Genomic DNA, 15,122 nt, shown 5'->3' with positions numbered 1-15,122 from the left:
GGTAAGGGGGAAAATAACCAGCTAGTGGATATATTGCTCAAAATTTGTAATACAGGTGTAGGGGGCCAGTAATAAAGATGCTATATGAAAAAAGGGATAATGACCGTAAAGAGTTCGAAAGCAGTGTTTTGGAAGCCAGTGATCACTGCATTGCCATGCTTGAATACATAGTGGAGCTGAAGGAATTGGCTACACAAAGAAACCCATTGAAGGAGGAGAGATTACAGACGCAGGGACAACAACAAGATGAGGGACTTTCTGCGGGAAATCCAATGGGAAAGAGAAATGGAAGACAGCAAACAAGATGGAAGTCATTGCTGGGAAATGTGCCACTGCAACGGGGCAGTTCATACTGCTCAAGGAGGAGGTGGCTGAAAAAAAATAAAATTAACCCATGGTTCAATAAGCCAAGCAGGAAAGCTAAAGGTACAAAAAAAAAAAAAAAATGCCAGGAAAAAGTAGAGAAATCAGAAGAGAGAACAATCGAGAGGCACTAAAGAGAACAAGGAATGAATACACCCAAATCAAGAAATAAGCTGAGAGGCAGTTTGAAAATGACATTGGTGCAAAAGCTAATGAACAACCAAAGCAGTTTTATACTCGTATAAGAAGGAAAACAAGTGTGGAACCATGTACTCAGATTGAGGAAACAAGCGGGAGCTCTCACAGAGAATGATAAAGAGGTATGCGAGGAAGTCTATGAAAGATTTCAGGAGATCTTAGCACCAGCGTGGAGACCAAGGTTGCAAAATGAAAGGCCAGAGAAAATACCGGATGGCATTGTAGTCACAGTGGAAAAGGTAGAACAAATCCTGAGGGAACTAGGGAGCTGTTCAGCCGAGCGGACAGCATGCTGGACTTGTGATCCTGTGGTCCCGGGTTCGATCCATGGCACCGGCGAGAAACAATGGGCAGAGTTTCTTTCACCCTATGCCCCTGTTACCTAGCAGTAAAATAGGTACCTGGGTGTTAGTCAGCTGTCACGGGCTGCTTCCTGGGGGTGGAGGCCTGGTCGAGGACCGGGCCACAGGGACACTAAAAAGCCCCGAAATCATCTCAAGATAACCTCCCAGATGTCTGAAAAATGGCAAACGTGGTCCCAATATTCTAAAAGGGGAGAGAAAGGAGGCTCTAAACTACAGACATGCCTAAATATCCAGCCATGTAAAGTGCTGGATAAAGTAATCAGATCGAGAAATGAGGAGCATCTTGAGAGGATCGACTTTGTGACAAAAAATCAAGATGTATTTAGAATTGGACAATCTTGCCTGACAAACTTGATTGAGTTTTATGATAAGGATACTAAGACAGGAAAATGAAGGCTGGATAGACTATTTTCTAGACTGTCAACAGGCATTTGACACTGTTCCCCATGAAAGACTGTTGCATAAGATGGAGAACTAGGCTGGGATAAATGGGAAAAAACACTAAGCTGGGTCAGGGAGTACCTGAAGGAAGGACAGAATTCAGTCCCAGTCAGAGAGGTCTCAAGCTGGAGGAGTGTGACAAGTGAGGTCCTACAAGGTTCTGTCCTAGGGCTGCTGCTGTTTGTAATTTATGTGAAGGACCTGCCCGAGGGAAAGAGCTCAGAGATATCAATGTTTGCAGATGATGCAAAGCTGATGAGGAACATGAAAACAGACAAGGACTACAGAAAGTTACAGGAAGACCTTGACAAACTCCAGGAGTGGTCAAACAAATGGTTACTGGAATTCAATCCCAAGAAGTGTAAGGTAATGAAGATGGGAAATGGAGAGAGGAGACCAGAAGGCCTCTACACCATATGGGAAAGGCAGCTAAAGGAATCAGAAAGATAAAAGTATCTGGGGAGTGAATATAATTCCGACACTCACACCAGAGGCACACACAAATAGGATAACATTGGCACCATATGGTATGCCGACAAATAAAAGAACACTGTTTAGGAACCTGAATCAGGACTCCTTCAATCTATACAACATGTGTTCGACCAATACTGGAATACACATCTTGTGAAATGTAAGGCCAAAACTGAAAAACCAGCGTTGAATGTAATGAAATGCCGTTTTCTGGGCGAGTCCCGGAGGCTCCCTGGAGCTATCCTGGTGGACATGCTAATGTCAGACTTTGGCAACAGTCATGTGTAAGGAGTTCTGTGGGCCTACCGGGGACCACGAGCCAGAACCTGGCCCCCCTCACAGAGGCACGAGGCACAATCCAGTGCATTTTCACCACCTGAACTCAACATGCAACGCCCGTGCTGCCTGCACCTGCATAGTCAGCATAAGACTGGGTAACCGAGTCACAAACAAGAAACAAAAATCGCAGGACTTGGGGTCGAAAGCACCACAGACCCCACAGGTAGCAGACGGAGGCAAAAACAGTGAGTCACCATGAGACAAGGGGGCAGAACAACCTTCAAACTCGCACAAAACGAGGGGGGGGGGACTCCGGGGTCACATCCATTGGACCCACGCACCCCCGTGGGAATTCCCAGGGTCCTGAGACAGAACTCACCCTCAGGAAAGTCCAGGCAGGGTACTGCTTACCGGCGCCCAAGTCTATCAAAAAACCTTCTAAGAACTGAACCCCCGGGACGTGTACACTCACGGGGACCTAGCAGGGGAAACCACCAGAAGAAGGAAGGGTACTCAGTACACAGGAGGCAAGAACCAAGGCAGATCCCCCACCAGGAAGACAAACAAAAAGAAAAAGAAAACCCTGCAAGAGGACAGCGTACCCAGGAAGAACAGAGCTGGCCGTTATGATTGGTGAAATCAAGCTGCGCAGTACCAGTGCAAAGTTTGCTTGTACCAGTTTGCCCCTACCAGTGTAAACTGCCCCAACCCTAAGGCGAACAAGGGAGACAGAACACCCTAGCACACAAAGGGAGGCCGAAAACCAAGCAGGAAACGGCCTAGCAGAGGCAGAACCCAAGGAACTTGTGGAAGGTGGCCCCAAGGGCAGTACTTACAGGGCACCTAGGGAAGGAAACCCTAGGCGCATGCAGCCCGAGTAGTTGAGAATCACTCCTGGCTCACACACCTAGAGGACAGTCACCACACAATAGGCACAGTGCTGAAACAACCACTGGAGTCAGAGCACACAACCGTTGCCTATAGCATCAGCCTCAGAACTAGGGTGTGGATAGCCGGCGCAAGGGTCTGGAGCTCCCCCTTCCCCCTCCCGGGGAGGGTGGGGGGTGCTGCGCAGACGGCGGTGCAGCAACGTGTGACGTCATACGCGTTTGCTCATTTCTGTTTGGGGAGTTCTATTCACTTGTTCGGCCTTTTGTAGTAATTTTCACCAGAATAGAGGTTTGTTTTGGGACGCCTACCTTTCTGGGTGCCTAACCCGGTCGAGGCCAGTCATAGAATGCTTCCAACCACACGGGGGTTTCTATAGGCCATTGCTCCCCCATGCCTCTCTGAGGGGGCCAGGTTCTGTCTCGTGGTCCCCGGTAGGCTCACAGAACTCCATACACATGACTAAAAAAGTCATGCCAAAGTCTGACATTAGCATATCAGCCTGGATAGCTCCGGGGAGCTGACGGGGCTCCCCTCAGAAATGCACAAAGGTTTCCAACAAAATTGGTGTCACAGCTAAGAGGTCTAAGCTACAAACCTAAGCTAATGGAACTAAATCTCTCAACCCTAGAGGATAGAAGGAACAGTTCCATGGAACATTATGAATGTTCTGCTGTATACATATTGTAAAGGACACAAATATGCATCATATATGACAAAAAACAAATAAAACCGCATTGGAAATACATAGAACAAATAATTGAAAATAAATTCGTGACAACTCGTATTGCTTGAATGGTGCGCACGACCGCCTCTGGGAGCTTCATGCACGGGCGACCAACCCGTGATGCTCCTTCTTCATGTCCCACAGCCAAAGTTAGTGAATTATTTAGTTTTTTTTTTTTTTTTTACTTGTTACATTACATGTTCAGGGAAGGGAATTTATAATTTTACAATGATCAAAAGAAATTTTGCAAACACCTGATTTTATGCGCACAGGGGGAATGTCACAATAAACTCGCCGCATTACAGTGGTTAAACTATAAACTATATAACACTATATCAGTTACTGTCCCTATAACATAACTCATTAATACACATAATCAATCCTAACTCCTCTCATTTTCATTCATGCCACCTCTTCTAATATTTACTCCATTTCACTCTTCATTCTCCCCTTTTACTCGGCTTCCTCTCATACACATCAAACACTCTTCTTCTTCCTCGTCTATTCAAGTACGTTACTCTCCACATAATGGGGATTAACAATTCTTACGTAATATTCTTCCGACGTGAGGAATTCATCGGGCAACCAGCTGATTCCCACTTGATAGATGGCCAGGTAGAGAAGTCCTGATCCGCCACGGAGGAGGCCCGGAACCAAGCACGGCGGCAGTTCACATCCCACTAACGTTCCCTGTGTAAACAATAAATATTTAGTAAATGGGCATCCTGTATGTCAAAAGAAATAGCATAATTTTCCCTTATCTCAATCTTAATGACTATCAGACATATAAGGGAGATCTTTTATTTATGAAAGTGGAGGAAACACAACACGTTGACCAAACCACACGTCAGAAAATGAAGAAACAACGACGTTTTGGTCTGGTCTGGATTATCATCACACGACTTGATAATGGTCCAGGACAGACCGAAACATCGCCGTTTCTTCATTTTCTGATGTGTGGTTTGATTTATTTGAATTATCATGTCATGTTACTTCAGTCTTCAGTCATGTTACTGTGATTCATCATCTGCAAACACAACATTATCATGTGTTACAGTATATCTATGACAGTGGAACAAACACATCATCACTATTTGTGATGACACAATCAGAACATCTTTGGACCTCTAGAACTGGGAAACCCTAAAATATCTGTATTTCATACTCCTTCACAAAAAATCACCTCACCCTTTTCCTTGATTCCTCGCTACCCAATTTTGAATATTTCTGCCACAGCAATGATCGCACTAATGATATAGTTAGTTGACTTCATTTATTATGCACCTCATACCCATCCTGTGGGAGGGGTAGTGGAAAGGGCTACAGAGGCACATAATGGGCTCAGGGACTGAACCCCACAATTCATTCAGCTAAGTTACAGTCTTGATGAGTTAGTTACAAAATGATTTTGGACAAGTGCATCATGTAAACTTACAGGTAATACTTTACTTAGACTTTAATGCAAGAGTTTAACGCAACATAGGGATAGGTTATCTTGAGGTTATCTTCAGGTTATCTTGAGGTTATCTTGAGGTTATCTTGAGATGATTTCGGGGCTTTTTTAGTGTCCCCGCGGCCCGGTCCTCGACCAGGCCTCCACCCCCAGGAAGCAGCCCGTGACAGCTGACTAACACCCAGGTACCTATTTTACTGCTAGGTAACAGGTGGTAATAACACAGGGATAGGTCGTAATAACATTGGGATAGGTCGTAATAACATTGGGATAGGTGGTAATAACATTGGGATAAGTGGTAATAACATTGGGATAGGTTGTAATAACACAGGGATAGGTTGTAATAACATTGGAATAGGTTGTAATAACACAGGGATAGGTCATAATAACATTGGGATAGGTTGTAATAACATTGGGATAGGTTGTAATAACACAGGGATAGGTCATAACATTGGGATAGGTTGTAATAACAGGGATAAGTTGTAATAACATTGGGATAGGTTGTAATAACACAGGGATAGGTTGTAATAACATTGGGATAGGTTGTAATAACACAGGGATAGGTTGTAATAACATTGGGATAGGTTGTAATAACACAGGGATAGGTAGTAATAACATTGGGATAGGTTGTAATAACATTGGGATAGGTTGTAATAACATTGGGATAAGTTGTAATAACACAGGGATAGGTTGTAATAACATTGGGATAGGTCGTAATAACACGGGGATAGGTCGTAATAACACAGGGATAGGTCGTAATAACATTGGGATAGGTTGTAATAACACAGGGATAGGTCGTAATAACACAGGGATAGGTCGTAATAACATTGAGATAGGTCGTAATAACACAGGGATAGGTCGTAATAACATTGAGATAGGTCGTAATAACACAGGGATAGGTCGTAATAACACGGGGATAGGTCGTAATAACACAGGGATAGGTCGTAATAACATTGGGATAGGTCGTAATAACACAGGGATAGGTCGTAATAACACAGGGATAGGTCGTAATAACATTGAGATAGGTCGTAATAACATAGGGATAGGTCGTAATAACACAGGGATAGGTCGTAATAACATTGGGATAGGTCGTAATAACATAGGGATAGGTCGTAATAACACAGGGATAGGTTGTAACAACACAGGGATAGGTCGTAATAACACAGGGATAGGTCGTAATAACATTGGGATAGGTCGTAATAACATAGGGATAGGTCGTAATAACACAGGGATAGGTCGTAACAACACAGGGATAGGTCGTAATAACACAGGGATAGGTTGTAATAACATAGGGATAGGTCGTAATAACACAGGGATAGGTCATAATAACACAGGGATAGGTCGTAATAACATAGGGATAGGTCGTAATAACATTGGGATAGGTCGTAATAACACAGGGATAGGTCGTAATAAAATAGGGATAGGTCGTAATAACATTGGGATAGGTCGTAATAACATAGGGATAGGTCATAATAACATTGGATAGGAGGTAATAACACAAGGATAGGTCGTAATAACACAGGGATAGGTTACCTTGAGGTGTTTCCGGGGCTTAGCGTCCCCGCGGCCCGGTCGTCGACCAGGCCTCCTGGTTGCCGGACTGATCAACCAGGCTGTTGGACGCGACTGCTCGCAGCCTGACGTATGAGTCACAGCCTGGTTGATCAGGTATCCTTTGGAGGTGCTTATCCAGTTCTCTCTTGAACACTGTGAGGGGTCGGCCAGTTATGTCCCTTATGTGTAGTGGAAGCGTGTTGAACAGTCTCGGACCTCTGATGTTGATAGTTCTCTCTTGAACACTGTGAGGGGTCGGCCAGTTATGCCCCTTATGTGTAGTGGAAGCGTGTTGAACAGTCTCGGACCTCTGATGTTGATAGAGTTCTCTCTCAGAGTACCAGTTGCACCTCTGTTTTTCAACAGGGGTATTCTGCACATCCTGCCATGTCTTCTGGTCTCATGTGATGTTATTTCTGTGTGCAGGTTTGGGACCAGCCCCTCTAATCTTTTCCACGTGTAAATTATTATGTACCTCTCCCACCTGCGCTCAAGGGAGTACAGTTTTAGGCTCTTTAGTCGGTCCCAATAGTTTAGATGTTTTACTGAGTGGATTCTAGCAGTAAAGGATCTCTGCACGCTCTCCAGGTCAGCAATTTCTCCAGCTTTGAAAGGTGCTGTCATTGTGCAGCAGTACTCCACTCTAGAGAGCACAAGCGTTTTGAAAAGTATCATCATCGGTATAGCATCTCTAGTGTGAAAAGTTCTTGTTATCCAACCTGTCATTTTTCTTGCAGTTGTGACGGCTACTTTATTGTGTTCTTTAAAGGTAAGGTCTTCCGACATGAGTACACCCAGATCCTTTACATTGCCTTTACGTTCTATGTTATGATTTGCCTGAGTTTTGTACGTGGTTTCAGTTTTTATATTTTCATTTTTTCCATAGCGCATGAGCTGGAACTTATCTTCATTAAACACCATATTATTTTCTGTAGCCCATAGAAAAACCTGATCTACATCTGACTGGAGGTTTGCCGTGTCCTCTATGTTGCCTACTCTCATGAAGATCCTAGTGTCATCTGCAAAGGATGATACAGTGCTATAGGTTGTATTCTTGTCTATGTCCGATATGAGGATGAGAAAAAGTACTGGAGCAAGCACAGTACCCTGGGGGACTGAGCTCTTCACGGTTGATGGGCTGGATTTTATTTTGTTGACTATTACACATTGGGTTCTGTTGGTCAGGAAATTGTAGATCCATCTGCCTATTATTCCGGTAATTCCTTTTGAACGCATTTTATGTGCAATAACACCATGGTCACATTTATCAAAAACTTTTGCGAAATCTGTGTAAATTACATCCGCGTTATATTTGTCTTCCATAGCATCTAATGCCATATCATAGTGGTCCAGCAACTGCGACAGGCAAGAGCGCCCTGTTCTGAAACCATGTTGTTCAGGGTTATGGAGTTGCTGTGATTCCATGTATTTTGTGATCTTACTTCTTAGCACTCTCTCAAAAATTTTTATGATGTGCGATGTTAGTGCTATCGGTCTGTAATTTTTTGCCTCTGCCTTATTTCCTCCTTTATGAAGTGGTGCTATCTCTGCTGTTTTTAGTATATCAGGAATAACGCCAGTATCTAAGCTTTGTCTCCACAGAATGCGGAGGGCCTGCGATAGTGTTTTTTTACAGTTCTTTATGAATATGGAGTTCCAAGAATCCGGGCCTGGTGCAGAGTGCATAGGCATTCTGTTTATGGCTTCTTCAAAATCCAGTGGGGATAGGGTGACGTCTGATATATGATTTGATGTTGGTATCGTATCCATGAAAAATTCATTTGGGTTATCAATCTTTAGTGTGTTTAATGGCTCGCTGAAAACAGAGTCGTACTGCGTCCTCAGTAGCTCGCTCATTTCTTTGTTGTCATCGGTGAAAGTTCCATCTCCCTTTCGCAGGGGCCCGATACTAGATGTGGTTTTTGATCTTGATTTTGCATAGGAGAAAAAATATTTCGGATTTCTGTCTATTTCACTGATGGCCTTTTGCTCTCTTTGCCTCTCCTGGGTTTTGTATGATTCTTGTAGCTTCCGTTCAATTGTTTCTATTTCTCTACCTAACCTTCTTCGCCGTTCTTGAGATAGGGTGCGACTCTCAAGTTGTTCCACGATTCGTTTTCTTCGCCTATATAGGGAACGACGTTCCCGTTCCAATCTGCATCTCTTCCTCTTTTTTCTTAGAGGTATGCGGTTTTAACATATTTCTAGTGCTACTGAGCTTATTTTTTCCAAGCACTGGTTCAGGTTTGCATTTTCTAGCTGTTCTTCCCAGTTTATTTCTGTGAAGTCCTGGTTTATTTGCTCCCAGTTTATCTCTTTATTATTGAAGTTGAATTTGCTGAAATCTCCTCCACCGGGAATCTGGACTGGTTTTGAAGGTCTACTCCCCATGGTTGTCATAACTTCAATTAAGTTGTGATCTGAGTAACAGGTATTTGAAATCATTATGTTCCTGATCAATTCATCCTTATTAGTGAAAATGAGGTCCAGCGTGTTCTCCTTCCTAGTTGGTTCTACTATTTGCTGGTTTAAGGCAAACCTGTCGCACATCCGTAGCAGGTCATTTGCATGTGCCTGTTCATTTAGGCTACTTCCTGGTATTCTTTCTGATATTACTGTATTAGCCAGGTGCTTCCATTTCAGGTGCCGTAGGTTGAAGTCCGCCAAGCAGGATGATGTTCGGAGCTGGATTTGTGAGGTTTTCCAAGTAGTGTTCTATTTTCATTAGTTGGTCTTTAAACTGCTGAGGGTTTGCCTCCGGTGACTTATATACAAGGACAATAACTACATTTAAAATCTCTATTTTGATTATCTTGAGGTGGTAATAACATTGGGATAGGTCGTAATAACACAGGGATAGGTCGTAATAACATAGGGATAGGTCGTAATAACATTGGGATAGGTTGTAATAACACAGGGATAGGTCGTAATAACACAGGAATACGTCGTAATAAAATAGGGATAGGTCGTAATAACATTGGGATAGGTCGTAATAACATAGGGATAAGTCGTAATAACACAGGGATAGGTGGTAATAACACAGGGATAGGTGGTAATAACACAGGGATAGGTGGTAATAACACAGGGATAGGTGGTAATAACACAGGGATAGGTGGTAATAACATAGGGATAGGTGGTAATAACATTGGGATACCAAGCGAAGACAGGCTCTTCCTGGGTACTCTCAGAAGCCTGGCTGCTGCTTCAGGCAGGTCAGACGGAGTGGTACAGTGATAATGAACTCATTAGAGCATATATCTGTGTCTGTACCATAGCAGACAGACAGACAGACAGACATTTAAGTAAAATAAAATGAAAATTTCCTTACATTACTGCCAATCTTTATCTTTCAAACACTTTTTTTTTGTAACTCGTTTTGAATTACCTTAAGTGAAAACCTGTAACATCCAACACACAGAAATCAAAACTACTCTGTCTGTCCAATGTAATTGGACAAATTACATTGTAACTTCAAATTCCTATGAAATTGGAATTTGGAGTGGTTGGTACAACAACATCAGTCTCCCTTCTTGTAGGTCAATGATCGTCCTCAATGGTCCAAGTGGTCGTCCACCATTTCTTCCCTCCATCCTATCCCAACTCTCCCTCCATCCTACCCCAGCACTCCCTTCATCCTACCCCAGCACTCCCTTCATCCTACCCCAGCACTCCCTTCATCCTATCCCAACACTCCCTCCATCCTACCCCAGCACTCCCTTCATCCTACCCCAGCACTCCCTCCATCCTATCCCAGCACTCCCTTCATCCTACCCCAGCACTCCCTCCATCCTACCCCAGCACTCCCTTCATCCTACCCCAGCACTCCCTTCATCCTATCCCAGCACTCCCTTCATCCTATCCCAACACTCCCTTCATCCTACCCCAGCACTCCCTCCATCCTACCCCAGCACTCCCTCCATCCTATCCCAACACCCCCCCCCTCCACCCTATCCCAACACCTCCCCCCCCCCCTCTCCATTCTATCCCAACTCTCCCTCCATCCTACCCCCCCCCCAATCCATCCTATCCCAACCTTCCCTCCATTCTATCCCAACACTCCCTCCATCATATCCCAACACCCCTCCATCCTATCCCAAACCCCCCCCCCCCCTCTCCATCCTATCCCAACACTCCCTTCATCTCCCTTCAAGGAGCCGGTCGGCTGAGCGGACAGCACGCTGGACCTGTGATCCTGTGGTCCTGGGTTCGATCCCAGGCACCGGCAAGAAACAATGGGCAGAGTTTCTTTCACCCTATGCCCCTGTTACCTAGCAGTAAAATAGGTACCTGGGTGTTAGTCAGCTGTCACGGGCTGCTTCCTGGGGGTGGAGGCCTGGTCGAGGACCGGGCCGCAGGGACACTAAAAAGCCCCGAAATCATCTCAAGATAACCTCAAGAAGATCCTATCCCAACACTCCCTCCATCCTATCCCAACTCTCCCTCCATCCTATCCCAACTCTCCCTCCATCCTATCCCAACTCTTTGTCCTCGTGTCCCTTCTAAGTGCTATATAGTCGTATTGTTTAGTGCTTTCTCCTCGAAATGACCAAACCTGAGAGCTCGATACTAAGAAAACCACCTTGCCATGCATGGGGTTTAAGGCTCAATAAGCGTGTTTGCTATCCAGGGCATCACAAGATGCAAATACATCTATTCACCAGTTTCTACATTTTGTACTGATGAGGCAGAGCTTGTATGTGCTGAGTTTGTCTTGACTTTGATCTTGACTTGGGATCTATAATGTATAGAACATTATCTGATGCAGGTGTGGGTTCCGTCGTTATATCTCAGTTTCCTGAGTTACTAGGTACTTCAATTGCAATGTATTTATAAAACTTTTCTGTTCAGTTTGACTACAGTCTAAAAACAAGATTAGTGAATTGGGAACAGCCCTAATGGGCAACTGATATTATTTTATTTCTTTATTTTCAGTCTCCTCTTTTGTTTTTAAGAACAGGAATTTCTATAGTTGATGATATGCTATGCCAAATTAATCTACTGTTGCAGGAGAACCTGAAATTAGGGCCAAAGTAAATAAAGAAACAAGACACACTCAAGATACCCAGCAAACATGCTGGTGAAACATTATAGTAACTACGAGGGAGTGTAATCTAGCTCTTTGCGTCCCACCACCTGTTTGTTCCCGACATTCTGGTTACATCAACATTAACGTTTTAATATTTTGTTCTTAAAGTTATGGCTGGAATTGGCTTCAACAACCTCTTCCTTCACTTGCTGATGACCCAACTGCATATTCAGCTTTCACTGATATCCCCTTGTCATCTACATCTTTCTAATTTAAACATACTTCTTTGTCTACTAAATCTATTTTTCTCTTGTATGTAGTGATTATCTCCCCCTTCTGTTTCTTCTCTCCTCTAAGGTTGTGAGGGTGAAAGCCTCCTTTGTTTAGACTCTTAAATGCTGTTCCTAAGTTTGCCAACTTCCCATATGCTGTAGACGTTATCATGTTCACATGAACTCTGGGGTTAATGTTGGGAGTAGGTTTACTCTCAGGTCTTCTTCTGTTAATGCTTCTTGTAATTGTCTTCCTCTTTATGGTGTAGTTTAACACTTTGCCGCGCCCAGTTGTTGCCCAGTGTGCTACCTCTCAGGTCAGGTTGGCCCAGCGCGCGCACCGCCTGGTGTGCTACCTCTCAGGTCAGGTTGGCCCAGTGTGCTACCTCTCAGGTCAGGTTGGCCCAGCGCGCGCACCGCCTGGTGTGCTACCTCTCAGGTGAGGTTGGCCCAGCGCGCGCACCGCCTGGTGTGCTACCTCTCAGGTGAGGTTGGCCCAGCGCGCACACCACCCGGTGCGCTACCTTTCAGGTCAGGTTGGCCCAGCGCGCGCACCACCTGGTGTGCTACCTCTCAGGTCAGGTTGGATCAGCGCGCGCACCGCCTGGTGTGCTACCTCTCAGGTCAGGTTGGCCCAGCGCCCACTGCCTGGTGTGCTACCTCTCAGGTCAGGTTGGCCCAGCACGCACACTGCCCGGTGTGCTACCTCTCAGGTCAGGTTGGCCCAGCGCACGCACCGCCTGGTGTGCTACCTCTCAGGTCAGGTTGGCCCAGCGCACGCACCGCCTGGTGTGCTACCTCTCAGGTCAGGTTGGCCCGGTGTGCTACCTCTCAGGTCAGGTTGGTCCAGCGCGCACTGCCTGGTGTGCTACCTCTCAGGTCAGGTTGGCCCAGCGCGCACTGCCTGGTGTGCTACCTCTCAGGTCAGGTTGGCCCAGCGCACGCACCGCCTGGTGTGCTACCTCTCAGGTCAGGTTGGCCCGGTGTGCTACCTCTCAGGTCAGGTTGGCCCAGCGCGCACTGCCTGGTGTGCTACCTCTCAGGTCAGGTTGGCCCAGCACGCACCACCTGGTGTGCTACCTCTCAGGTCAGGTTGGCCCAGCACGCACCACCTGGTGTGCTACCTCTCAGGTCAGGTTGGCCCAGCACGCACCACCTGGTGTGCTACCTCTCAGGTGAGGTTGGCCCTGCGCGCACTGCCCGGTGTGCTACCTCTCAGGTCAGGTTGGCCCAGCACGCACCTCCTGGTGTGCTACCTCTCAGGTCAGGTTGGCCCAGCACGCACCACCTGGTGTGCTACCTCTCAGGTCAGGTTGGCCCAGCACGCACCACCTGGTGTGCTACCTCTCAGGTCAGGTTGGCCCAGCACGCACACCACCTGGTGTGCTACCTCTCAGGTCAGGTTGGCCCAGCGCGCACCACCCAGCAAACGTCAAAGTCGGCTGGGCTTTGCTCGTGAGCACTCCATCTCACACTTCAATATTTATACTCTTTCCAGTTTTCTGGCCTTATTTTCGTGCTACATCGTTCATTTTAGTATCAAATTTTGGCAATAGAATAGTGCGCATTTTAAAACAAGACCCACAATAATCAGACAATAAATGGATTTTTAGCAATTTTTTATTTTTATAACGGCGGTAATATTTTCGCCAATACCGCCACACTCACATTTTTACACTCTTTCCAGTTTTCTGACCTTATGTTTTGTGCTACGTCGTTCATTTTAGAATCAAATTGTTGGCAATAGAATAGCGCGCATTTTAAAACAAATGCCATAAAATCAGACAATGAATGGATTTTTGGCAAATATTTTATTTCAATGACAGCATTAATGTCATGGGCCCTAAATACAGTACTGTATGTGTATTTTTTAAGGGGGGGCAGGTGCTCAAAAATATTTGAGTGAATAATATTAAGTATAGTGAAAAATGTTAAGCAAATCTCACATTATTTGGCATCAGCATCATGAAAATTTCATCCCAATATGTTAAGAATTGGATTTTATTCAAAGTTATTAAAAAGAAAAAAACTCTGCAATCGGTACTGGTGATAAGAATAACACCACCTAGTTAGTGGAACTCATGGTTAATGCAGTGATAGAGAGATGCAAGCACCTGTCCAACGCACAAAGACGAAGAGTGCAGTACAGTAGTAGTAAGAAGGGTCCACAAAGTGGATATGCAGCTGGTGCCTTCTAGGATTGCTGATTGCCATCTGGGGGAAGAGTGGGGATTTTTTTTTCCCCCTTAGTTTCTCAGTCCAGAGTCTAGCTTCGCCTGGTTGATCAGTCCAGCAACCAGGAGGCCTGGTCGACGACCGGGCCGCAGGGACGCTAAGCCCCGGAAGCACCTCAAGGTAACCTCATCTGATTTTGTTGTGGCTTCTACATCTTGGAGAATGCAAACCCATCACTAAGTATGTGAAGTTGGAACGAAACGTGTAAATCAGCCACAGATGGCAGACTTTTTTTGAGGCAGATTTACTTGCAGACTTCAAACTCTATTTTCTTTTGTCTCTTTAGGCTTTGCTGAATGGGGACCAGATAAGTGCTTTATCACTTATATAAAGTGTACTTATAGACCCTAAAACATTATGCTTATCCCTATATTTTGTTTTTTGGAAGGATATTTTTTCTTGACTTCATTTCAACACATATTGACCTACAACTTTCACATATTCGAGTATGAATGCCAAGCAATATTTAATAAAACTTACAAGATATGTCATAAACTCGAATGCCTATGTTCATTGTTGAGAACTTTAACTTCATTTTAATGTATGAACAGGATTTTCAATTCTGAGACAACATACACAATTCATATAAATTGTCATCCACACTTCCATGGAAATGAACATTCCATTCTCCTGGGGCCAGATTCATGAAGCAGTTATACAAGCACTTACGAACCTGTACATCTTTTCTCAATCTTTGGCGGCTTTGTTTACAATTATTAAACAGTGAATGAGCTCCAAAGCACCAGGAGGCTGTTTATAACAACAACAACAGTTGATTGGGACATTTACATGCTTGTAAACTGTTTAATAAATGTAATCAAAGCCATCAAAGATTGAGGGGGAAAACGTA

The 15,122-nt window shown here is 44.8% G+C and overlaps 1 protein-coding gene across 3 annotated transcripts in view; it reads right to left on the bottom strand.

The window, feature by feature from the left end:
- The window catches only part of nes (lysophosphatidylcholine acyltransferase 3 protein nessy), a 176,810-nt gene that overhangs the window by 108,813 nt on the left and 52,875 nt on the right, over window positions 1-15,122 (bottom strand). For all 3 annotated transcript variants that reach the window (XR_011222190.1, XM_045762571.2, XM_045762570.2), the window contains exon 6: window positions 4,282-4,422. Coding sequence is in view for 2 of the 3 variants with exons in the window: in XM_045762571.2 (XP_045618527.2) it covers window positions 4,282-4,422 (141 nt within the window). In the remaining variant the exon portion in view is untranslated. The remainder of the gene's footprint in view (window positions 1-4,281; window positions 4,423-15,122) is intronic.

Source organism: Procambarus clarkii, chromosome 46, assembly GCF_040958095.1.
Source record: "Procambarus clarkii isolate CNS0578487 chromosome 46, FALCON_Pclarkii_2.0, whole genome shotgun sequence".
NCBI classification, from domain to species: Eukaryota; Metazoa; Arthropoda; class Malacostraca; order Decapoda; family Cambaridae; genus Procambarus; species Procambarus clarkii.
The sequence above is the reverse complement of the archived record's forward strand: the minus strand, read 5'-3'. Positions and strand labels throughout refer to the sequence as shown.